The sequence below is a fragment of the Cibotium barometz genome, chromosome 58, assembly GCF_041138505.1.
Source record: "Cibotium barometz isolate CiBa-2024 chromosome 58, ASM4113850v1, whole genome shotgun sequence".
Classification (NCBI taxonomy): Eukaryota; Viridiplantae; Streptophyta; class Polypodiopsida; order Cyatheales; family Cibotiaceae; genus Cibotium; species Cibotium barometz.
Window position 1 is genome coordinate 35,410,692 of NC_141103.1, and position 26,306 is coordinate 35,436,997.

General features: G+C 43.4%; 1 protein-coding gene across 3 annotated transcripts in view; it reads right to left on the bottom strand.

Moving 5' to 3' along the window:
• Positions 1 to 26,306, bottom strand: part of LOC147606216 (dynamin-2A-like) — a 117,588-nt gene that overhangs the window by 61,923 nt on the left and 29,359 nt on the right. For all 3 annotated transcript variants that reach the window (XR_015265102.1, XM_086792965.1, XM_086792966.1), the window contains exons 6-12: positions 16,897 to 17,014; positions 16,465 to 16,807; positions 15,946 to 16,093; positions 15,605 to 15,706; positions 15,268 to 15,387; positions 456 to 539; positions 236 to 363 (exon numbers count right to left, since the gene is read on the bottom strand). Coding sequence is in view for 2 of the 3 variants with exons in the window: in XM_086792965.1 (XP_086649091.1) it covers positions 236 to 363; positions 456 to 539; positions 15,268 to 15,387; positions 15,605 to 15,706; positions 15,946 to 16,093; positions 16,465 to 16,807; positions 16,897 to 17,014 (1,043 nt within the window). In the remaining variant the exon portion in view is untranslated. The remainder of the gene's footprint in view (positions 1 to 235; positions 364 to 455; positions 540 to 15,267; positions 15,388 to 15,604; positions 15,707 to 15,945; positions 16,094 to 16,464; positions 16,808 to 16,896; positions 17,015 to 26,306) is intronic.

A 26,306-nucleotide genomic window follows, 5' to 3' on the forward strand; every position in this document is an offset into this window, starting at 1 on the left:
AACAAAACATCCAGTAACACACCTGACCTATGCGATTCTAAGGTTAGATTTCCTGTTCCAAGCATATAGGAGGACATCCAAGTTCTTTGAATTGCACTTGAGAAATTCCGAAGAGCTTTTAGTGGCAGCAAAAAACTGCAATCTTGCAAGAGAATATACATTGTATATGGGCTTAAGAGACTTCAAAAAAGAGCCACGGGGTGAGGGCGCAGAGAAAAATTGAGAGTTTACAAACCTGCGTTGTACAAGTCGAATAAAGTGTTGGGGGGGAATAAAAGCGCGCTCCATATCTACTAGTGCAACAACCATCTTCTTGGACTCTGCACGATACTCCTCAAGAGCAGCACTTGCTATTGCTACCACCTGCCCAAATCTCGATTCTCAACATACAATCAGACACACTCCCCAAAAATCCCCACTCGTCCAAAACTTAAACATTCTCTGGAAGTGCTTACCTCACGCTTGAAAGGAGGATATCTCCCCAATCCAGGAGTAGATGATGCAGCAGAAGACACAATGTCGACAAGGATGCGATGAACCTGAAATGAAATCATATCGACGTAATGTTATCTATCCGATAAATCCTCATGCCTACTTTTTTGCTAACTCACCCTGCAAAATGCAATCAAGCCTTACAGCTACATGTTCTAGCTAAACCAAAACCTGAAGTCCATCCAACTCAACTTTTATCTTTGTCAAATCTATCTCAGGCTAGACCTTGTCTTTAAGTAAATCACTAACGTAAGCAGGTATAGGATCTTACAAGACCACATATTCCTTGGAGCAAGAATGTTTCTACCTAATCACCTAGTGCATGCTTAGGCAATTCAATATGAAACTGAGGACAAATAGGTATTGTCAACCATCGTAATACATGAGTGAGCAACATTTCAAACTTGACAAGAAAAATATTCTTAACTTCATAAGATCTACCCACAAACTTTTGAGCCCTGAACTCCATCAGACATGCTATGGCATGCCTAGTCAGTACATTATCATTACACACTTTTTTCTTTTGTAACACAGTATATTACAATTGGAAACCTCCAAGTGGAGGGGAAAACCCACAATTAGAATACAAGAAAAACAAGGGAAGTTACAAACCCAGCTATCGAAAAGCAAGACATCTAAAGTTCAAAAGCAATCAAAGAACACTTGTAGCGGATGCAACGGAAGATCTCCAAGGTCAAAAGAATCCCTCAGAGACAAAAGAAGAGATCTCCTGAAGAACAAAAAACACGGAATATCTTGTGTAGCAAAGATCTACTGATTTCTTGCATGATAGATGGACCAGAGGGCCCAAAATCTGGTCCATGCAATGAAAGCATCAAATTCTGGCAATCTAGGGGAAATGGTGCCAAATAGCCGAAAGAAGCTCTCCAATTGGACATAATGCGCTCATGAAGTGCCTATGCGCTATGTGTGAAGCACATAAGCGCTACGTGCGTGCTATGCGTCTAATCAAAGAGCACTTATTCTCTCCTATTGGACATATAGCAGTCATGTATTGCTTATATGCTATGTGAGAAGCACACAAGCAATACATGCAAGCTATGCGTCCAATCCAAGAGCATGAGTTCTCTTTGATTGGGTTCATAGCCCATATGTAGCACTTATGCTTCTCTTTGATTGGGTTCATAGAGCTCATATGGCACCTATGCGCTATGCTTGAAGCACATAAGTGCCACATGCGGGCTATGCAAGTGCTCTTTGCTTGGACACACAGCGCTCATGTAACGCCTATGCACTATGTGTTAAGCACATAAGCGCTGCATACGTATTATGCATCCAATAGAAGAGCAAGAATTTTCCAAAAGTTCTGCCCACAAATCTAAGACAAACTGACAATCTATCCAGAAGTGCACGGGAATGGGAGCAATACCATAGAAGATGATAGATTGTCTTACATGGATGAACACCTTCTACAAGACATTGAAGCAATACGTCTTTGAGCCAAAAAATTGCCAACTGGTAAGGCACCAACGAGGCATCTCCAAAAGAAGACTTTCTGTTTGAGGGGTAATCTACACTTCCAGATGTTCAAGAGAGCCACCCTCCACCACCTAGAAGACTTGTCAATATGCCATAATGAGTTTCCGTGAGCCTGTATTCAAGGACAAGGAAGAAGCAATTTGTATGCACTCGCTGCAGTCAGATTGCAAAGGGGCACCGCACGACAGCCTGAATTTTGACTCACCAAAATCCAATCATCCAGGGTATGACTCAATTGTAGAGGAGGTACAGGCTGAAAATCATGGAATAAAGAAGCAATGATTTGCCATATCGGTCTATTATGATGTAAACCTCGATTGTAAAGGGCCATAACTTGTGGACAAGAAAGAACATAAGGTCATCATTTAGTATATCCTCAACATATCTAACTGCTTTGGTAGAAAGGTAATAGGCCTTCCTCGAAGGCAATAGAGCAAGGGATTGTTGAAATGCACGACTCCATTGAATGCATGACTCCATAAATGGGCACTATGCACACAAACTCGTGCCATTCCAGAGCACAAACCATGGTGACAGAAAAGCTTGTTCTCCGTAGTTCTAGCAATCCTTTCTCCCAATCCCAACATTCCCCATGTTCTCCCACACAATCCCAACTCTGATCAACGAGCCTAGAGTGGAAACAACGAAGCACTCACTCCACAATCCCAACACGAATCCACACGTATGGTGGAGTGTTCATTACAATCCTAACACAAATGCACATGTATGGTGAGATAAAGAATGAACCTCTCGGCCTCCGTATGGGGAAATATTGATTCCAATATGGGTGAAAGAATCCATGTCCCAAATAAATGGGGGAGATAAAACAGTCCCATAAGTCCAAATATCATAATCATGTCCCAAGTAAATAGGCAAGACAAACAAGTCCCATAAGTCCAGATATCATAATCATGTCCCAAGTAAATGGCCGAGACAAAAGAGTCCCATAAGTCTAGATTCCAGACTATTTACACTTGGCGTAGACATAGTCCCCTGCCAACAAGGTGTCAGTCCACATGACCCTTGGCATAGACATAAGTCCCCTTCCAACCTGGCGTCATGTACACTCTACCACTTGCATTTTACTCTGACCACACACCTTGGATGCGAGGTGGCTCAAAGTAATAAGATAGAACAATCACTTGCAGGCATAGATAGCCTGGTGTTCCATAAGCATTTCTGCTACACAGTTTATACGCATTTCAGCCACCAATAGTTTGTAAGCTTTTCGGCCACCAACTCACACTACCCCCTCAAGTGCCCATGTTCCCTTCCATCTGCTCTCTATTGTTCCACCCACACATGGTAAAAACAATCTTCAAGAGAGCACGTAGGACAAGAGAACACTACACAAGGTATGTAAACCATGAGTTCCATAAGTCCAATGCATCCCAAATAAAGGGAACCAAATAACATATAATCCATCCTAGTAAAGGGGAGCCATAAACATAATCCATAAACTTGAGGATGGATCCAAATCCCTAGAAAAGAAGTCCAGGAATCCATAGATCTGTATACCATAAACTTGTATACCATAACCCTTACCACATGCAACGTGCTAAACACACTTTATCCATAAAAGCATCATATCCATGAGATATCCAAATATTTCTTCTCTATAAACTCGTATAGATTCATCCATAGAAATTGCTTGCGAAGCCCAATATCTATATAAATCTCGTCCAAGAAAGAAATCTCCACAGATATAATCCATCCCAATAAAGGGAGCCATGAAAAGAATTCATCCCATTGAAGGGAGCTACGAGTCCATAAACCATCCAACTAAAGAATGCAAAAGATGACCATATATATGTCATAGTTGTCACGGTACGAAAATACGATACCGTACGGTACGATACCGTACGGGAATATTCGGTACGATATGAAATTTTGGGATACGGTACGATAAAATACGGTTTTTATTTTTTACACTTACAAGCTATGGAGCTTCAAGCTTGAATGTGAGGGAAGGTTGGGAGGGGAGGAGTCTACAGTGCTTGAGAAACCAGTACATGGATATGTGTCTCTCTCGGTTGGATCTCCCGATTGTCTCCAAAAAAGAACCTGGATGGGTAATGCAATACCAAAGGTCTCCCAGTGTAGCGTTTATGACTAAGGGACCGTCCTTGCACAAATACGAGGAGTGCATCTAGGGTGATAAGTTTAGGGACTCCTCTCTAGATCAAAATGGCCATGTCCAAATGTTCTCCCTTGTGCATAACTTGAGAATCTAATTGTCTAGCCTACCTATACCAGGGATCCCCAAGTGATGTAGCAAGATTCTCTCATCCTACCAATCAAGTGTACACTACCAGTCTACCTCGCCAGATTTTTTAGGTCTCTTCACAACCCCATATGGAATACTTAGTGGACACGAAAGTTGCGAAGTATTGTTAGCATTTGGGATCTTCGTAAAGCAGGGTTTCTATTTTTTTTTAGCATTTGGAATATTTTTTTCAAGGAAAACAAACTTTTTGGGAAAAAAAAAAAAAAAACCTAACTCGTACCGTACGATATCGTACGAATTCGTACGGTATCGTACCGTACGACTCGTACATACGAATAGGTTCGTACGCGTACGAGAAACAACTATGATATATGTATATCATAACCATGTCATAAATTACAGGCCTCGAGCATCATGCTCACAATAGAGATGAGCTCTAGATTCTAGGCTTCTCAACCATGAATAGCGTTTTTCTTGAAACACATTCAAGAAAAACATACAACACTTCTCCTTGCATTTACACCATAGTTGTTTCTCGTACCGGTACAAACCCATTCGTACGGCACGATATCGTACGGTATGAGTCCCCTCCCCCTCCCCCAAAAAAAAATTTCCAAATGATTTAAAAAAATATAGAAACCCTGCTTAACGAAGATCCCAAATGCTTGCAATACTTAGCAACTTTCGTGTCCACTCAGTATTCCATATGGAGTTGTTGAGAGACCTCTGGCAAGGTAGACTGGTAGTGCACACTTGATTGGTAGGATGAGAGAATCTTGCTACATCACTTGGAGATCCCTAGTATAGGTAGGCTAGACAGTTAGATTCTCAAGTTATGTACGAGGAAGAAGATTTGGACATGGCCATTTTGATCTAGAGAGGTGTCCCTAAACCTATCACCCTAGATGCACTGCTCATATTTGTGCAACGACGGTCCCTTAGTCATAAACGCTACACTAGGAGACCTTTGGTATTGCATTACCCATCCAGGTTCTTTTTTGGAGACAATCGGGAGATCCAACTGGGAGAGAGACGTATCCATGTTCTGGTTCCTCAAGCACTGTAGACTCCTCCCCCCCCAACCTTCCCTCACATTCAAGCTTGAAGCTCCATAGGTTGTAAGTGTTTTTTTAAACGTATTTTATCGTACGATATCCGAAAATTTCATATCGTACCGAAAATTCCCGTACGGTATCGTATTTTCATACCGTGACAACTATTATTTACACACAAGGGTTAAGTGTTCAAAACACATAAACCATGAAGAATCAAAAAGTTCCATACGCGCATAAACTTGTATGACAGCCCATATGGTTCTTCCACGAGCACAAAAACGTGTAAACCAACCCATGTGGCTCATCCATGAACTCATAAACCTATAAACTAGCCCATGTGGCTCATCCATGAACTCTTAAACCAGCCCATGTGGTTCATTCATGCGCTCATAAACCTGTATAGCAGCCTGTATATTGCATCCATGAGCGCCAAAACCTGTAAACCAGCCCATGTGGCTCATCCATGAGCGCATAAACTAGTATAACAACCTATATATCGCATAAAACCAGAAATTTCAATCAGCTATAGATTTGTGTTGCTAAAATGCAACCATCTAGGGTGTGCAAGATGGTGTAGAGTAGTGAAAATCATCTTTCCCAAGCTGAATATGGCTATGGTGGGCTTAGAAATGAAGAGAAATGGAGAAAAAGCAGAGTTTTCAGCCTCCAAAAACTTGCTTGAAGCTCAAACTCGCCCAAGAGATAACTCTCTCATGTTCAAATAAGCAAGAAAACGCTACAATGCCATGTGTAGAGCTAAATTGACAAGTGTGAGGACACTTGTCTCACTTTTATCCTCTTATCTACCACATATCCAAATCCAAAGGCCAAAAATTCCACAATCTTTAGCTCTAAAAATATCCCAGATGATAGCTAATTTCACATTGCCGCTTTGGCAATACTCAATCTCTGTTGAATTCTGGAGGTAATGACGCGAACAGAAATTCCATCAAAGATTGCCAAAAATAGCAACTTTCCCTAAAATTTAGGAGATAATCTCTTTGTGTTCCACCACATGAGAAATACATGTAAGCACCATGTAGAAACCTATTTCATTGCTCGATCTCCCCCAAATCCTCAAGAGTTCACCATACATACTTTCCACTAAACACTTGCACTCCAAAACCCATTTCTGTGTCCAAGAAACTGTATCGAGTGCATGGACCATGCTACGAACACTTGGTCCTCTGTACTGGATAATCTCCCATTCCCAAAGCTTGTACATTCTTGATCTTTTGGACATCCAAAGCTCTTCCACACACATGAATTCTGGACATTCCCAAAATGGTGACAATTTCCTTGATCAAGCGATCTACTAGACCATTTTATTCAAGCCATGAGAGTCTGCCAGACCTAAATCAGTTTTGTGGAGAACGGGCATCCAAGAATGCGCCCCTATAAGCATCCAAATATAACCTCAGCATGAGTAATCATCCAATGCCCAAAAGTTTTAGTTTTCATTGCTGCAGCAAGTCTCGATAACATTAAAGTCCAGGGCTGTTTTTGCTCCAAGAAACTTAGAAGAAGAGAAGCTTTCCTTGCATTAGCATGAAAGTGTAAATTAAGTATACTCAGGCCACCATGCATTCTTGGAGTACAGACACAATGCTTCTTAAGTAGCCTAATAGGTTTTCTAAATTGAATGTAAGCCATTATAATGGATTGTACAATTCTCAATCAAATATGCAATGGCTAGGTGTAATATTGAAGTTTGAAATTGAGCTTATCTAACACGCACTATCGTTCTCTCTTTAGAGAGATAATCAAGCTCAGAGGATACCCAAGATATCTAACTATTTGATCTGGGGAATTATCTAGCCTAGCCAAAGAATAGAGTGCTAATCACATTGCTTAAGAGGAAGAAGCTTGCACTTAGCAAAATTGATTTTCAAGCCTGCCGCAAGACCAAACAAGTCCAGGACATCCATAATTATTTTAACATCATCTTGAGTGTTCCTTGGAAAGAAAAACAAGTCATCCGCATAAGCTTGACTAACAAAGTGATTCACATCCAAAATCTGTATGCCATGTATCTTGTTCTTTGCAAGCAGTTTGTCCAATAATAAGAGCATAGGATGAGTAGCTATTGCATAGAGCAATGCACTGAGAGGGCAACCTTGTCACATTGATTTTTCCAGAGACCAAAAACCTGAAAGACCCTTGTGTAATATACATCGAGTAGTTTCTGCTTCCTAGAGCCAGTAGACAATATTTCTCATCTTAGGTCCAAAGCCCATATTTTGCATGACATTGGCAATAAACTGTCATTGCACTGTATCAAATGCTTTTTCTATGTCAATTTGCATTATGAGTACATCCTGCTAAGTATATTTGACATATTCAATGCCAATGTAAGCATTTGCAAAGTTATCCATTATTTTCCTTTTGGGCACAAAACCATATTGTGCAAGGTGCAGACCCTCATATGAAGTATCCTTCAAACGGTTAACCAACATTTCTACAACCAATTTGTAAACTACAGGCATAAGAGTTATTGGTCTCTATCATGTGCACAGAGTGTATCTACCATGTGCAACACGCACACAAGACTAGCTTCGAGGCTTGGTGAAGCTTGGAGCTAGGCAGGGCTAGGGATAGACTGACGGGCCGGCTCCCAAGTATGGACGGACGAGCGTCCAAGTGTGAACGACCGGTGACTGGCCAAGAGCCTATAAAAGGGTGGCCAAGGTTAGTCACTTGTTCATAGAGTCACACGAGTCTTTGTGAGACCTCTACGGTCAGGAGCCTGGATCTAGTGTAGACGTGCACCTCCTTCATGTAGCCGAGGCCAGCAACAATCTCGAGGCCCGCGAGGGTAGCTCCGTGGCGGTATGGGACGTCAGGAGGTAGAGATTGGTCGATGCGTCTTGCTAGTTAGCTCCGCTCGTGGCTCAATGGGGACAGCCAAGACTTGTGGGTTTTGCCCACGCCTGTCATGGTTGGGTGGTGAATCAAGCCTGCACCCCCTTCACGTTGTTTGGCTTTGTTTTGCAGGTTTCGAGTCGTGTTTCAGGATTGCTCTATGAGGAGATCCGCGGGGATTTGACAATGGTATCAAAGCATGTCTCGAAGAGCGTGCAAGTCAATAGGTAGAGAAGAAAGAGGTATGAGTTCAAGATGACTGCTGTTTTTTCGCGTATACTGCTGTTTTTTCAGAATTCAGCGTATTGTATTATGCTTGCATCGTTGGAACCCAACTTGGGTTTTGGTCTTGCAAAGGGTCGATTTGAACTGCATATCAAAAGAGTTGTTTTTTTTGGCAAGGAGTCAAGCAAGAGCCTGTCGGCTGTGTGAACCAGTCGGCTGTGTGAACAATGAGAGAAAGAGAGAGAGGAAGATGTCGGCTGTGTGTGGAAGCAAGCAGCCAAACTAGTCGACAAAGGGCAGGAACCCGTCAGGCAACAGGCGGCCAAATTGTCGGGCATGCAGAAGCATCGAAACTTAGCCGACGTCGCTGCTGTTCATAGGTGCGGGCGAAGACATTCCCTGCAGTTGACAAGTGGCGACAGCCAGCACGCAACGTTTTTTTTAGCCCACGATTTATTTAGCGAAACACTGCTTTCCATTTTATTTTTAAGAGCTTTACGGTTTTTTTTTACAAAAACGTAGCAACAATATAAAAAAGCAAACCTTACGTTTTTTTTCCCCCAAAAAAAACGGAAGCTTAGCGTAGGTTTTAAAAAAACGAGTAGCATTTATGCTTGGCTTTTAAAAGCCTTATGTGTGGCTTTTCCAAAAGCCATCTCATATGGTTTTTTTTTTGGGGAAAAAAAAACAAAAAACACAAAAGCCACACATAAAAACACACGCTTTTGGGGGGCTTATAAAATAACCCTAGAGTGGGCTTTTAGCCACACATCTCCTTGAGCTCTCTAGCACCATTTCTTGCTTCCAGCCAAGATTTTCTCTCACTTTCCCTCTTCGATATGTCAACCCAAGAATCGAAGATGGAACCCATTCCTGAACGTGAAGACCTGCCGGCTACCGAGGCTACTGATGGCGATCTTTTCGAAGATTTTGTAACTAGATCTGATTTCAAGAGTTTAAAGTTACTTTCGGGCTTCTTTCACGGAGCGTTAGGCACAAGCCGCGGCAAAAAAGCAGGCTTTGCAAAATTCCATCTCTTTATTGACCACTACCCTGTCTACTCTCTCGAGCATGGATACATTGGCATCTGCTTTAGGCCCCAACATTACTCCAAAGCAGTTTGGGGAAGAGCAAAAGCAACGTACCAAGGAGATTGTGGACACGTGGCTCCATAAGTGGCAGGTCCACTTCCAGTTTCATCCATATGGCGATGACAAAAAGATTCAGTTGGCAGCAGGTTTCATCTTGAGTAAAGCTTTGCTCTGGTGGAAAGAACTCAAACCTAAACCAACAACCTAGGCACAGTTCGAAGAAGTCTTCAAGAAAGAATTTCTCAAGAAGGAGGATGACTATAATATAGTTGTTAAGTTTACCAGTTTGACCATGACCTCGCAGAACCTACCTCTAGAAATTTAGAGACTGACTGATAAAAGCTACAAAGATGGATTCTACTACTCTTTTGGGTTTCTTCGTAGCAGGTTTACTCGACTCGTACCGTTTACAGGTCAAAAATAACAAGTGCAAAACTTTGGATGAGGCCATTCACTCTACTCATATTTATGACAATACGATGGTCTCTTCCAAAACCAAACCCATAACCGAGCAAGGAAACAAGCACAAAAAAAAGTTCTCCGCGCCCATGGCTAGCACGACAGAAGGAAAGTCTTCGGACCAACCTTCGAAGAATTCTACTTCAACTCCAACGAAGAAAAACTGTCTCCTCAAGGCTTTGAAGCTCAAGAAGGAGGGACATTGTTTGATCTGCGAAGAAAAAGGACACATGCGTAACGAGTGCCCGAAGAAGAAGGGTGCCAAGCCCAATGCAGGACCCAAGACAAAGACAGCCAACCCGTTGTCTTTGACAAGTACTTCAGCCACTGTACTTTCTCGCCCTAGTTCATGTTCTGATTGTCTATACTCTAAAGTTTTTGGCTTACAGGATCTTCTCCAAGTTTATGAAGAAGTGAAATGGCCATAGAATCCACATTCTTCTGGACCCCAAAAGCTCACACAACTTCGTTAATTACAAACTTGTGCAGAAATTGGGTCTGGACACAACGACTAGCAATCATACCTACGAGGTACGCCTACCTGCGGGTCGGCAAGTGTAGGATTGAAAGGTGGAGAAGCTACCGATCTGGATTCAGGACTACGAAGATATTCTAGAGTGCTATGTTATGCACCTAGAGCATGTAGACTTGCTATTAGGGATTAAGTGGTTTAAGACCCTTCAGGTCCAGATAGACTGGTCTAGTCATACTTTTTCTTTTGAATATAGGAACACCCAGTATTGTATCCTAGGTGATTGTATACATCCCTCTCAGGGACCTCTTGTAAATACCGTTGATTTTGGAAATATAATGGATTCTTCTTTGTATATTACTTTCCACTGTGTCTTGATTTCACTTTCTTCATTTCTCATACCTACTATGGATGTCAATGAATTCAGTGTGTTTGAGAGCAAAGAATTAAAGAAGTTACTTGACTCGTTTCAAGATGTATTTCCTAAGGAGCTGCCATCGGACTTACCACCCGAAAGGATAGTGGATCATCGTATTGATCTAGTCCTTGGTGATCAACTTGTTAGCATTCCGCCTTGCAGGATGAGCCAGGCTGAGGAAGATGAGTTGGCTAAACAACTCGTAGATTATTTGAGGATGGGCCAGATCCGTCCAAGTAAATCACCTTGGGGTGTCCCTGTGTTACTTAGGAGAAAGAAGGACAACACCTCGCGAATGTTTGTAGATTACAAGAAACAGAACAAAGTGACAATCAAGAACCGCTATCCTCTCCCTAGATCAGATGACCTGATTGACCGTTTAGTGGGAGCAAAGTATTTCACAAAGATAGATTTACATACTGGCTATCACCGGATACGTATTCATGAAAAACACGTCGAAAGAACCGCCTTTCGTACTAGGCATGGCCATTACGAGTTTCTCGTATTACCTTTTGGGTTAACCAATGCTCCAACCACTTTCCAGCAAATGATGAACGATCTTTTTCGTGAAAATTTGAAAAAGTTCGTGGTCGTGTTCTTGGACGATATTTTAGTATATAGTCGTAATCTTGAAGATCATGTTAGACACCTCACGATTGTCTTGAATATTTTAAGACAGAATCGACTGTATGCTAAATTAAGTAAATGTGAGTTTTTTATGACGGAAATCATTTACTTGGGACACAAGATCACAAGAGACGAATTGAGCATTGACTATGACCGAGTTCAGAAGGTTTTAGCCTGGCCAATACCATAAACGGTGAGACAACTTCGTTCTTTTCTCGGTTTTGTTGTTTTTCTTCGAAAATCTGTGCGGGAGTACTCTCAGCTCACACTACCGATGACCAACTTGTTGAAAGGTCGTGGACGTAAGTCGAATCAGCCTATCCCTTGGAATAACGATTTGGATATGGCCTTCAGAATTTTGAAAGATAAAGTCAGGGAAGCCCCTATCTTAGCACTATTCGATCCTAGTCGGCCTTATGTTCTTGAGACTGACGTGAGTGACTATGCGATTGGGACTGCTCTATTCCCAGATGGTAGACCTGTTGCTTTCGAGAGTCGAAAGCAAGACGACACTCAATCTCAATGGCCAACCCTTTAGAAGGAGCTTTATGCTGTCATTTACGCTCTCAAGGTTTGGAGGCATTATTTATATGGCTCCAAGTTTATGGTATTGACTGATCATCAGTCAATCAAGTATGTGTGTACTGCGGATGATTTGAGAGGACGAAAAGCTAGATGGGCAGAGTTAATGCAAGATCTTGATTTTGAAATATGCTATCGAAAGGGATCCATGAATAGTGTCGCAGACGCGCTTAGTCGGATTAGAGAGGTAAATACTTTGTCGTTCACAGGGATTTCCATTGACTTATTTCAATCATTGAGAGGGCTTTGCTCGACTGATAGTTATTTTGGTCCATATTGGTAGAGGATCCAGGACGGGAGCTCCTTGATTGACCAAGACTCAGTGACTGAGCAGCCTACAAATCAGGCTACGGGAGGCCAGTGGATGATTCGGAATGGTTTACTGTTCCGTAATGACAAAATTTGTGTACCACAGGTCCCAAACATTAGGTCCAAGATTCTTTAGGAGTACACCCTGGGGTACACAAGACTTTAGCTTTAATGAAACACACTTTCTATTGGCCAAAGATGAAAGGGTATATAGAAGATTATGTCCTCCAGTGTCAGATTTGTTAAGCAAATAAAGCTGGACGCTTTAGACAAGTTGGGATGTTGCATCCTTTGCTAGACAAGTTGGGATGTTGCATCCTTTGCAAATCCCAGGTAATAAATGGGAAAGTATTTCCATGGATTTTACTACCGGATTGCCAAGAACACGTCAAGGCCACGATTCTATTTAGGTTGTGGTGGACCGCTTGACAAAAATGGCTAGATTTTGCATACTCAGAAGACTGTTCCAGCTACGCAATTAGCAAGGCAGTCTATCGAGAAATTGTTTAGATTGTACGGTTTACCGCCGCAAGACATAGTCAGTGATAGGGACTCTAAGTTTACAAGTGACTTTTGGAGGCTTGTTTTTAAGAAGTTGGAAACAACTTTGAATCTGAGTTCCTCATATCATCCTCAATCTGATGGCCAGACTGAAAGGGTGAGTCAGACTTTGGAGGACATGCTTCGTGCATATGTCTCCAAAAGACAAGGTTCATGGGAAGATTATCTTCTTATGTTAGAATTTGCATATGATAGTACTAAGCATACGAGTACACCTAGATCACCTGTTACCGTGGGATTTACAGGACTTCAGCATGATGCAACGTGTACTTTTTTGCAAGATATGCAAGAAATGTTACAAGTTGCAAAGGAATCTATTAGAAGAGCTCAAGACAGAGATAGATTTTATTCTAATAGACATCGTTCACCGAGAGAGTTCTCTGAAGAAACGATGGTGTATTTGCGAGTTCCGAAAGATTCTGAGACTTTACGGACAAGTCAATCTCCGAAATTATCCCCTAGATACTGTGAACCATTTCAAGTTATACGCCGGATTGGTTCAATTGCATTTGAATTGGATTTGCCTTCTCATGTGAAAGTTCATCCTGTATTTCATGTTAGTAGACTTAAGGAAGTACTGGGTGGAACAGACCAATTAGTTACTCCTCAAGAAATCATAGATGTCGAGGATATGACATTTGTGCCACATGAACCGGAAAAGAATCTTGGATTTTGTGACAGACGATTGCGGCATACGCTACTCACGGAATACAAGATCAAGTGGAAGAATCGTATTGAGGAGGACGCTACGTGGGAGACATTGACTACCCTTCAGAGGGACTACCCTGGGTTTTTACTAAGCTAGTGAGCTCTTAGAGGAAGGGGAGTATGTCATGTGCACAGAGTGTAACTACCGTGTGCAACACGCACACAAGACTAGCTTCGAGGCTGGGGAAGCTTGGAGCTAGACAAGCTGATTGGAGAGCTTTTGGGCTAGGGATAGACTGACGAGCGGGCACCCAAGTATGAACGGGCAGGCGGCCAAGTGTGGACGCCCGGTGACTGGCCAAGAGTGTATAAAAGGGTGGCCAAGGTTAGCCAGTTGTTCATAGAATCTAGCGAGTCTTTGCGAGAGCTCTACAATCAGGAGCCTGGATCTAGTGCAAACGTGCACCTGCTTCATGTAGCCGAGGTTGGCAGCAGTCTCTCGAGGCCCACGAGGGTAGCTACGTGGCAGTATGGGACGTCACGGGATAGAGATTGGTTGGTGCGTCTTGCTAGTTAGCTCAGCTCGTGGCTCAGTGGGAACAGCCAAGACTTGTGGGTTTTGCCCACGGCTGTCACGGTTGGGTGGTGAGTCAGGCCTACATCCCCTTCACGTTGTTTGGCTTTGTTTTGCAGGTTTCGAGTGGTGTTTCAAGATCGCTCTACGAGGAAATCCGTGGGGATTTGACAGTCTCCAATCTGGTAACTTTCAGAGAGATGTTTTTTGGGAAGTAAACAAACCAATCCCTCTTTCCAAGAAGAAGGAAGTCTGCCTGAATGCCAACAACAATTGATCATGAAAAGCAACTCAAATTTCAACATATTCCAGAAAGCGAGAAAAAATTCTACTGTGAGCCCATCCCAGCTTGGGGATTTCCATCTGTCCAAATCGTGCAATGCATGTTGTAATTCATCCATGGTGAATTCAACCTCTAAATCAGATGCCTGCTAACAAGAGAGAATTCTATTTACATTGCAAAGCAACTGGTGCCGTGCATCCATAATTCTTCGAGTTGATTCATTGGGGGCAGCAAAAAGGTTACTGAAGTAACCATAAACTTCCCTTCCTAATTGTTGTGTATTGTCAATCCAACAATCATCCAAATTCTTGACTCTATGAATGCTCTGTAGGGTCCTGAAAACATGTAAGCCCTTAAAAATCCTTTGGATGAGCAACCTGTCTTTCAAAGGGTTTTGTATGGACTTGATCTGCATGTCTTTCTTCTCCCAAAAACCATTTACCATATTCCAAAATAACAGCCTGCATGCGAGTGGCAAATCTGCGCAAAGCCATGTCAATGTCAACAAGCATATGCATTTTCAAAGGAAGCATTGCATGAGCCACCAAATCAACAAAAAGTCAACATTATCATTACACACACTAGCAAGACAAGCATCCAATGAAAACAAAGATCTTGACACCAAGAATGATCCACATGCTCAGTTGTTTTAGCCTAGGCTACATGCATCATAAATATTAAAATAAGTTAACCTACGTTTACCTACTACTTCGAGTTTCAAAAGAAGAATGAGCCTTTCTCGTCTCAAACATTGGTGACGCATTTTTTTTCCAAGTTTATTTTACATTCCCCCCTTAAAGATTCAAACTAACCATCCATCTCAAGGAAGAATAATTAAAGTGACCACCATTAAATGGCTAAGTGGTTTTCAGAGCCACTCACCTCATCAACACACTGCCGAGAAGGCTCTTTTGCCAATTCCAAAACCTTGCGAACAAGAGCTCTCAAACCCCTTTCTGGGGAAATCAAGTATGGTTGATACCCATCTGCTTCCAGAACAACCTGAAACCATAGACTGGGATCAACATCTTTAGCAAAACAAATGGTATGTCTGCGGTTTGTTCTCACAGGTAGCACTAGGCAGGCAAAGATCATAAGCAAAAAATTCTTCATACTCAAGCAATCCTAATTGGTACAAAGAGGACACATGACTTCCATAATTGGATACATCTCATAACTGTTAAATACATCTTAAATGAAAGAGGGAAAATTTCAGCACCTTCTTGACACTGCTCAACTCAAATAGCTCATTTAAAGGAAGCGTCTTGATCCTATTCGGAAGGGATCCCTCAAAACTTGAAACCATCCTCCAGCTTCCTCCCTGCATGAACATTCATCGAGGACATAAGGTTTTAAAAAAATCTGCAGAAACCAAATCCAAATTTCTACAGCTTAGAAAGTTTCAAAATATCCATGCATATTGTATGCAATCTTAACTAATAAAGTCATTCATGAGAATAAACGGATTCAGATATGTAGCTTTTCTACCATCTTTAAAGACTCTAGGTCCTATCAAGTCATTATATCTCAAAAATATAGTGAACACGCAATACACCACACCTCTCCTGTGTTTATATGTTGGAGAAACTTGTCCTCAAATTCTCGACAAAGCTCCAAGGAGATTGCACGAGTGCCCTCAGACGTTTGTACCAACTGCTCTCCCAACATTACCAATTCCTCCCCAACAAGTTGAGTGCGTCCCTCAAGCCTGGAAAGAAAAGAAAATGCCTAATACTGCACAGTAGGGACTTATACTTGACTTCAATTTCCTAATCTCCATCAAAAGATCTGTAACCAGATGCTATTGAAATTGCATATAACACAATTTTTGTTGACAATTGTGATGGCAATCAATGTTAAAGCAATCAATGTGGTGCTATATTGATGGAGAAAACTTTTTAATTAATAATAAAAAGTTCATGAATCAACTTTCACATCGACAACTAGGTTGTTTAAACACGTTACTAAACCCTGGCTTGAGCGCCAAATTATAATCTCATAATACTTCCCATCTCAATTCCAAAATAAAACATCCTCAAAATGGTTGTCGAGTTTTGATTTATTTTTTTATTTACTTACCCTGATAAAATGCTAGGTAAACGCAGTTTCAGCCGTTTTCGAATTTGCCGTGCAAGTGTATCCATCAGAGCATTCCTTCCTAGCTTAGATTGTGGAGCGCTACTAAGAATTGACTTCAAACTTTCCATTTCGGCCCTCCAAGCTGTTTCCAGTGAGTTATCAGCTCCAACAGAACCAGCATGAGCAGCAGCAATGGAGACTGATTGACCAATCAAGGCCACCCATGGTACATCTAGCGTAATAGATGGCCCTTGGCCTACAAGGAGAGCTTGAACAGCTGCCAAGCTTCTTGGATCAGATGACGCTTGGTCAACTTTACTGATCACTCCAACCGTTCTCGAGCCTGCACCAAGAATGTTAGAAAGGTCATGCTCCCCAAAGTCATTGCTCTCAATAAAAGTTCAGAATTAAAATACTTGCAATACCACCTACCATCTGGGTCAAAGTCATGAGCCAATCGAAGAGCACGAGAACTAGAAATTTCCGGGGCTTGGGCTGCCTGCACAACTACCAGCAGGATGGCATCACTGTTTTCTGCATACTCATTAACCTGCAAAAACAGCTTGATAAGTAAGAAATGCACATGCATGGCGGCCACTGCAATTCTACAAATGCCCTAATCAAGAAACTGCTTAAAATCATCTTTTCTCAGCAACATCTTGCTTTCATGCATTTACTTTCGACAGTTTGTCTGAACATACTAATTTATGTACAAAGATTTCAAGACATGACATACATGTATGGCTGGTGTAGCCGGACATGGTGTGTCTGTGTGGCATATGGAGCCTGACATGACAGTACATGTATGGCTGGTGTAGCTTGACATGATAGTACATGTGTGGCTTGTGGGGCTTGACATGGTTGGTGTACATGTATGGACATGGAGCCTGACATGATGAAAGTCTCTAGGACTAGCTATCCTTGAGATCTTGTGTATTTATGTTTTGGGAAGGTTCCAGAAGGATCATGAGCCCTGGACATTTTATCGGATACAACTTAGCAGATGGGTGTTTCTTCCAATATAATTGCACTCATGTGTGTGCATGACTTTGATTTTATCTTTGGATGACTTGTCTTGTTTGCCTGGACAATGCCTGAGAATTTCTACCTGTGTTGTCCATGGGACCGGGGACGCCTGTGCACCCTGTGGACGTGTATGTGCACACCTGTTTGGGACTGACAAGTGGTCTACATGTGTTTTGCAGGTGGTAAGTATTCCCAAAAACTCAATTTACAGCTTTATGAGTTCACATGTTAATAATTATGGATGCAAGTTCACACTCGCTCATAAGTGACCGGACAACTTATAAGTGAGTACACATTGAGCAGGACTTATTTAATACACGTGGCGGCCAAAGACCGGGCACTTGACATTATTTGGACTCCCTTCATGTAGGCGCCCCTTTCTGGACCCAAAAAGCACACGTGTGGGCTATTTTCAGCGGGGAAGCCTCTATTATTGAAAAAAAACTCCAGATTGGAGGGGGACGCATGCTTTTCAGGAGTGCATGAGGGCTGGTCGGCTGGTTTTCAGCCTGTTGGCAAGTTTCTACAGCCATCCATTGCGACTGAAGTTCACCGAATGCATGGGAGAAGCTGGCCGACTCCTTCTGCATATTCTCCACTGATGGCCGGTGGATTTACAGCTTGAATAGAGGCTGGACAGAGGTTAAAAACAGGGAAGAAGAGCTGCTCGTGGGCTTCTAGACAGTTTTTCTTCCGACCGGAGGTTTACAAGCTTGTGCACAACTGCTGGTCGCTTTCTTCTGTGACTACTGAGGGCTGGTCAACTTGCTTTATGAGCCAGACAGGAGGAAGATGATGATGTTGAGTTGTCCCAGGCTGATGTGGGAGTGCTATGGGCTGTCCATAGTTGTCCTGCATGTGCTTGATGCCGGGAATGCTCACTTGTGCTGAAATTGTCAGCAAATTCAGATATTGTGATGTTTTTCTTGTTTTCATATTGTATTGGAAGAAACAGGTGCAGCCAGTGGTGAACCCTGGGCACCCGCAAAGTTGTATTGGAAGCAGACTCCTTTTTGGTAATCTAACCATAAAGAGGGGGGGTCAGCCCATCTTCTGGTCCCTAGTGTGGTGTACTGTGCAGCTTTGGCATCTTGTTTTATCTGGCATGCATGTGTATTTTCTGATTTCATGATTGATTAAGTTTTCCATGTTCAGTTGCCCCTTTCGTTTATAGATGGTGTTTTAATTCAGTAGATACTTTACACTCTAGCACACTTCTAGGTCAGCAACCTGTAAACCTCTCCCATGCCTCCCCTGGCATTGCAGATTGTGAAAATGTTTAAGAGATCCATTTTGAGACTCATATCATCTGTTAGATATTCATACACAAATAAGATGGCGGCCTGTGATATTCTAATTTTGGGCAAAGCCTGCCATACAAATATAATTTGGGCAAACCCTATTATACAAATATAATTTTGGACAAACCTTGGCATACAAATATTACCAATATTTATAAATGCAAAGAAGATGTCACTGTTGGATATTTTGGAGTTTAATGGTGTGAACACCCTCTTAGGTGTGAACGCCCCTTATTTAGCTCTACATCAGAAGCATGTACTAGGGTGGTTCTTCATATTCATATGAGCATCATTTGCATTGTGCAATCACTCTCTCCATCTTGTGCTCCCTCTCTCTCTCTCTCTCTCTCTCTCTCTCTCTCTCTCTCTCATGATGTAACTTTTTGGTCTCATAGGTCATTATGGCCTTTTGAAGACGTTAATATAACATTTCATTTCATTTCTACCTATTTGAAGCACCATGTAAAAACAACATGGTATCATAGCTGCATTAATTTTTCATTGCTTCATATCTGCATTCATGTTTGCATCTTTATGCTATGAAGCATCATCATCACCAGCAATATGATGTGTTAACCTCTACATTCCAACGTGAGCCAACTCTGTGCTTTTTCTTCAAATGTAACCATCATACGCTTTCTTCGGCTTGTCACCATCATTATCGTTTGATAGCCATCTGCCTCTCAACCATCTCCGCTAGCTCTCCACCACCTTCAACGCTGTAACATGCAACGGAAGTATTCGTAATTTGAGGATCCTGTCACACAAATGCTCACACCGTCTTCTGTATCTTGAGTTTCGCGAGTTTAGCAATCCACTTTAAGACTTCAAACTTTAAGAGACTTGAGAGAGAGAGAGAGAGAGAGAGAGAGAGAGACTTGAGAGACTTGAGAGAGAGAGGGGGAGAGAGAGAGAGAGAGAGAGAGAGAGAGAGAGAGAAATTATACACCGTATGGGGTCCCGAATTACCCACTGAAGGGCCCCCTATCTTGTTACCGGAATAGTATTTGCTTTATTTCTTTGAAGAGAGTCACGGTGGACGGAATGCAAGATCTTAGAACCAAGAGTCGGGCTGAACTCTACACAGCTGTAGAAACACCAATGACGACCAATCTCAAGCCTATGCACTCTTCCCAATGGATGTAGGAAGGTTGCATATCTGAGGTTGAGAGAAGGGGCTGATTGGGACTGTTCTAGACTATGTATGAATGGTGAAAATGAGTATGAATGCTGAGTTTAACCTTCACCAAGTGGCTGTAGCAAAACGATGCATATGAGGGTGCTGAAAATTGTATGAATGCTGAAAACACAAGGGGTACTGAATGCTGAATGTTGTAGATGCTGCGTTTTACTGAATGGAGGCTGAATTGCTCAAGCGTTGATGCTCCTAGATGCTGATGAGGAAAACACTTAAGAATGAGGTGCTGAATTCTGCAATCGCTTATGCTCCTTGTGCTGAAGGCTCCAAGCGTTGAGTGCTTCAATGCTGAATATGATATGAGAGGACTCAAGCCGGCCTATCACCCTCGCAGGCTCCGTCGCTCGATCCTCCCGCCCCTTAGAGGGATGTCTGTGCACTAGGGTGGGCTAATTCACCGCACTAGCTTGGACCCTCAGAACTATGCAGCATCACAATCACTCGCCTCAATTGGCGAACCTCATTCTTCCAATGGTATGAGGGATACCATGGGCCAACTCCGGGCTTTACTAACGTCTCCGCCGTCCGGCTACACAAGCACAACGGGGCAGTGTCAAGGCAGGGAGAAGTTGTACATGTACCTTAATTTAACCAAGATAACAATCCATTTACTCAACTAAACCATAGGACTAGAATCCATGTTACCTTCTTAAGAAAAATGAATGGATGATATGCTCAGCTATTTATATGGACTTGAGATGCTGGTCGGCTGGCTACAGAGCTGGCAAACTGCACTTGTCCAGGCAAAAATATCTAAATTATGTAAAAATTCCCAATAAATGCTGTAAATTATGGGAATAATACTAGATAAATTCTGATGGCTGCTAGATGATATCTGAAGGCTTTTGCAATGGTCTAGAAGGCCTACACGCATATGGAATGAATGCTATGCATAAATGCACACATGTCCTGATGCAAACTCTAAGGCTTCTATTGACTCTACATGCATGAATGCATCTCTTCAAGTGGGTAAAGGGACTTGGACTGACTGGCTGACTGTCTAAGGCTGAGAATGACCTACGTAGCTCATGTCTGACTCATCCTGGACTGAGGATTACAATGGGGTCACGGCGTACGACAATTATCATCCTAAAAGGTAATAATGTACAATGTTGCACTAATGATGATGAGCCATCTTGCCACCATGCACTACAGTGCAGAGTGCATGTGACAAACACTCTACACCACCCTCCCTGCATGTGTTTACTGCAACCCTGCTACTCCAGCTCCTTCTCTATGTATTCCACTCCAGCACCCCTACTAGACACCATCTTCTTGTGCTGCTCGCATGGCTGCTACATGGCCTCTGCTACGCCAGTTCCATGCCTTTTACTTTTCTCCCCAGTAGCTCCACCTTGGCTGCATTTTGACGCCGTCACCCATGTTACCAGCTCTCCATTAACGTTGAAAGCTTTACAACCATGGCTGTAATAAACTCTCCCCTCCATATTAGTGTGACATTTTTTTTCTCTTTGCAAAAGTTTGGCTCCTTTTAGTAAAATGGAGAGCCTAAAGGGAGCTTCGGCACAGAGAGGTTTAGTGGCAACAATTTCTCTCCATGGCAGACGAAGCTTCGTCTCTATCTGATGAGGGACAACTTGTGGTTCCGGTCAATGGCACTGACAAGAAACCTAGCAACAGCGAGGGGGCTAAGAAAATTCGAATTTGGCAAGAACGTAATGACAAGGTCATCACTCTCATCCCAAGCTTTCCTTTCACGTCCTCAAAGGTCTCACAAAGAATCTTGTTCTCAGCCTTGGGTGCAGCATTGGGTTTTAGTGCTTGCATTGTTCGACCATCTTGTTCATCATGTGGACTTCAACAAGACTACTAACAAGCAACTCTCCAGCCTAGGAGTAAATGTTGAAGAAGAAGATAAAAAGGCTGTTCTTCTATCCAGCATAGAGAGAATCTCCAAGTTTTCAGAGATCTTAACACCCTTTGATGATATGCTTTCAGTGTTAATAGAAGAAGACCATCGTCTTAAGGAGCAAGGTACACAGATATTTGATTTAGATAGTGCTATGGCAGTCAAATGGAAAGGCAAGAAAGGGGGGAAGCCAATCAGGTGAAGTTATTGCAACAGGCTTGGTCACACAAAAGAAAAGTGCTTCAAAAAAATGGCAAAGGAGCATGCAATGCAAACCTAGTGATTGAAGAAGAAGAAGTGGGGGTGGGTGAAGGAAATAAGGCCCTGGAAGAAGAATTGAGCCAGGAGGGTGATGTTGTGGAGTGGGAGCTCGGTGAGGATATAGGCATATGTGGTGCGGGAGAAGGGTTCGTCGATGAAGATGTCATGTTGAAGCAAGTTGAGGCGAACGGTCCTGTAATGGAGGTTGAGAAGTTGGTAGGAGCTCTCGGGAGGGATGGCGAGGAGAGGGAGTTTGGTTGCGGTGTCCATTAAGGCATTGACCTTCTTCTCGATGGCAGTGGAGGAGGGGCCAGTGGGTGTGGGGGGTGGGGGTGCGGCTCTTGCTTCTGCAACTTCCAACTACGCCTCCTTTTGGTCGAGGGTCTCCTCTATTATCTCACAGTAGCGCTTGAAGTTGAGAGTGGTTGTGTTTAGGGCCTCTCTCGTGGTTATGGCTCTTTGCTGGAAATCTTGGGCTGTGGGTTGGGCGAGAGAAAGGTTGTGGGTAGCCCTCTATGTTGCCTCTTGTGTTACTTGGAGTTTGTGCTAGAGTTCTGAAATGGAGGAGAAAAGGCATTCACCATTACCAATGCACCGGCAATGGAGAATCTTTCTCTTAAAGAGGAAGGCCTTCTAGTTCCCATTATGTTTGAGTCAAGGGTTCTCTGCCCACGTAGTCCCCCAAAATCCGAATGCTTATTTTGGTTATGGTTTCATTTTGTAATGCTCCTTCATACCCTTTTTACCTCCGCTTAAAGCGAGGGAGGTTTGTTTTAGTTGGCTGATGTAGGCTATCTTCTGTCTCCGAAGCAGGACTTGACATCTGAGTCTTTCGCCAAGACCATACTTTTAAGCCTTTGAGCCATGCTTATTGAGCCTCTAAAGCCTCTAAGCCTTTTGTGCCAAGCTCATTGGCCTCTGAGCCATGCTTATTGGCCTCTAAGTCTAAAGTGGGGAACACGTCTTGTTTCTCTGTTAGTGTTGGAGTTCAGGGACTATTGAAAGTGTCCCCCCCCCAAGGGGGAGTGGGGGGGGGGGGAGGGGGGGGGCGGTTGTATCGGATATTTCAGAGTTTAGTCATCAAGCCTTATCTTTTGATCCAGACCTAAATAAGGGGCGTTCAAACCTAAGAGGGTGTTCACACCGGCCATTTTACAATTGACTTGATGGCCTATAAAAGCATGTACTGGGGTGGTTCTTCATATTCATATGAGCATCGTTTGAGTTGTGCAATCACTCTCTCCATGTTGTGCTCCCACGCTCTCTCTCTCTCTCTCTCTCTCTCTCTCTCTCTCTCTCTCTCTCTTGAGCTGCGGAGATATAGAGATAGCATGCATAGGCGCACAGAGAGCCAGACTCAGAGGCACATTACAGACTTCTTTAGTCCAGCCATCACTACGCCAGATGGACCACAGCAGCAGTAGGACATGGATACCGCCTACACCAGCGGTACACTGATTGATTGTGCGATTGAGCTTGGGTGGTCCAGACGCCCACGACTACGGAGGAGGGCATCCCAGCATAGACGGAGGTTGCAGCGGCGGATTCGGATTATTCTTGCGAGACATGCGGGACACCTAGTCAGGGTGCTGACCACAGAGGATATTGAGGAGATCCGCCAACGTCCGATGCGGCACATATTATGAGATGGAGGCACCTCCATAGTGTACCCCCCCGTCCCACATGATATTGTATCCCCTCACTGTACTCCACTCACCTCCATAGCGTACCCCCCCCCCTCACTATATTCACACCCTATAAGGGTTTCTGTTTACCTTCCAGTTCCAGTTTCATTTTCTAGGTGCCAGTAGTATTATCTTTATTTTTCATTTTTTGGTTTTTTATCCAGACATTGTATCAGGTCCACCATGATGTAACTTTTTGGTCTCATAGGTCATTATGGCCTTTTGAAGACGTTAATATAACATTTCATTTCATTTCTCTCACTCACTCTTTCTCCTCCATCTCTCTACCTGTCTGAAGCACCATGTAAACACACAAGTCACTGCTGCAAATCTATCATCAAACACTATGTTAAACATTAGCTACGTACAAATTGTTTATGCTTTTTGGTCAATCATTTTGTTTTGATTTGTCCTTGAAACACCAGCGGCCAACTTGCAAACGAGAACCAGCTACCCATCCGCAAGCGTCCATGCTAGCATACCAAGAAAAAGATTGTGAACATGAAGAGGTGGCCAGCAGTCCCCAACAGTTGAGTCAGAAATGCTAGTAGGCACCAAGAAGCAAACAGCACCAGGAGCTACAAACCACCAAGGGTGATGCCCAAAGGGGCCCATAGGCACCTTAACAAAGGGGATGAGAAGCCTAATTGATTAGCAAACCTTATCTTTTGATCCAGACCTAAATAAGGGGCATTCACACCTAAGAGGGTGTTCACACCGGCCATTTTACAATTAACTTGATGGCCTATAAAAGCATGTACTGGGGTGGTTCTTCATATTCATATGAGCATCGTTTGAGTTGTGCAATCACTCTCTCCATGTTGTGCTCCCACACACTCTCTCTCTCTCTCTCTCTCTCTCTCTCTCTCTCTCTTCATTTCTTCATGAGTAGAGATAGCCCTGTCTCATGGCGGCACTTCAGAGAGCCCCGGACCCCGACACCTATTGCAGACCCACAGACATGGCACACATATGCAGAGGGTCTATACCATGCCCCACAGCAGCCACCTATACCTCAGCCACAAGAGCCTCGACCTACCACAGCTAGCTTCTTTACCCACTCGATGTTACAGGAAGCTATCCGCCGCCTACAGCATGGACGGGCCGCCGACCATATGGGCCTGCAGGGTGAGCATCTCATATATGCAGTAGATTCTTTAGCTCCTTTTCTTGCACACCTGTTTAACAGGGCACTAGCAGAGGGTTTGCCTGCGGAGTGGACGATGCACACCATTGTGCCGATTCACAAAACAGGGGATATGCTCGATCCGAGCAACTACAGGACAGTTATGGTTGGCCACGTGCTGGCCAAACTCTATGGTGCAGTGCTGGAGCAGGAGCTTAGCTTATATGCTGAGCGAGCAGGTTTACGCTCATCAGGGCAGGCAGGCTTCAGGAGAGCTTTCTCTACCACTGACCATGTATTCACTTTGAGATGTATGATTGATCAGGCCAGAGTGAGGAAGAGAAAGCTCTATTGCTGCTTTGTGGATTTCCGCAAGGCATTTGACACAGTACCACGAGAGAGGCTCTTTCAACGCCTGCAGTCTCTTGGCATACCAGCAGATATGACATGGGGCATCTATGCATTATATGAGCAGGTTTTTGGGCGAGTCAGATGTCCAGGAGGTATGTCCGAGACTATTGCTAGCACCATTGGTGTGAAGCAAGGATGCCCACTTTCCCCCACGCTATTTGGGTTATACATTGATGAGGTGGCTGACTTCATGTCATGTGCATCACAGATGCCATGGACATTTCTAGGGCTAGATCCAGAAGAGGCAAGCAGATAAAGACTAGGAACCAGATAGAGTCAGACTGTGGAGCACAAGATGCAGTAGTGGACAGGTTGGACTTGGAGAAGCACCAGGGAGCAGTCGGCTGAGTTTAGGAGCTGTCGGCTGTACCAGAAGACATGTCGGCTGACATCAGCAAGGCCAGGAGGAGTGGCAGCAGCAGGCGCAGCCAGGACAACAAGTACATCCAGTCGGCTGCATTTAAGGGCATTTAATGAAGCTGTAACTGGCCGACCAGCAGTCGGCCAGTTCATCATTTAATCCAAGGGGCTATAAATAGCCCCTTTGCTCAATGTTTGAGTCATTCCACCCACTAGGGGTGTGAGTCAGTAGGAGGGTCCCATAGGGGGCCAGAATTAGGGTTTATCACCTTTTCAAGTGGGCAGCCAAGTGCTGTACAGATTTGTACCTTTTTTTGTACATAGTATATATTGAAATTCCAGCACTTCTCACTCTCTCTCTCTCTACTCTCTCTCTACCTGCGTTTTTGCATCAAGGTGCGTTTTTGCATCAGGAGGTCTTCAAGAGTGTTTAGGGCTGAAAGAAGACTACCCAGAGCTTCCGCGCGTTACATTGGTAGTCTTCTTTCAGCCCTAAACACTCTTGAAGACCTCCTGATGCAAAAACGCACCATGATGCAAAAACGCAGGTAGAGAGAGAGTAGAGAGAGAGAGTGAGAAGTGCTGGAATTTCAGTATATACTAT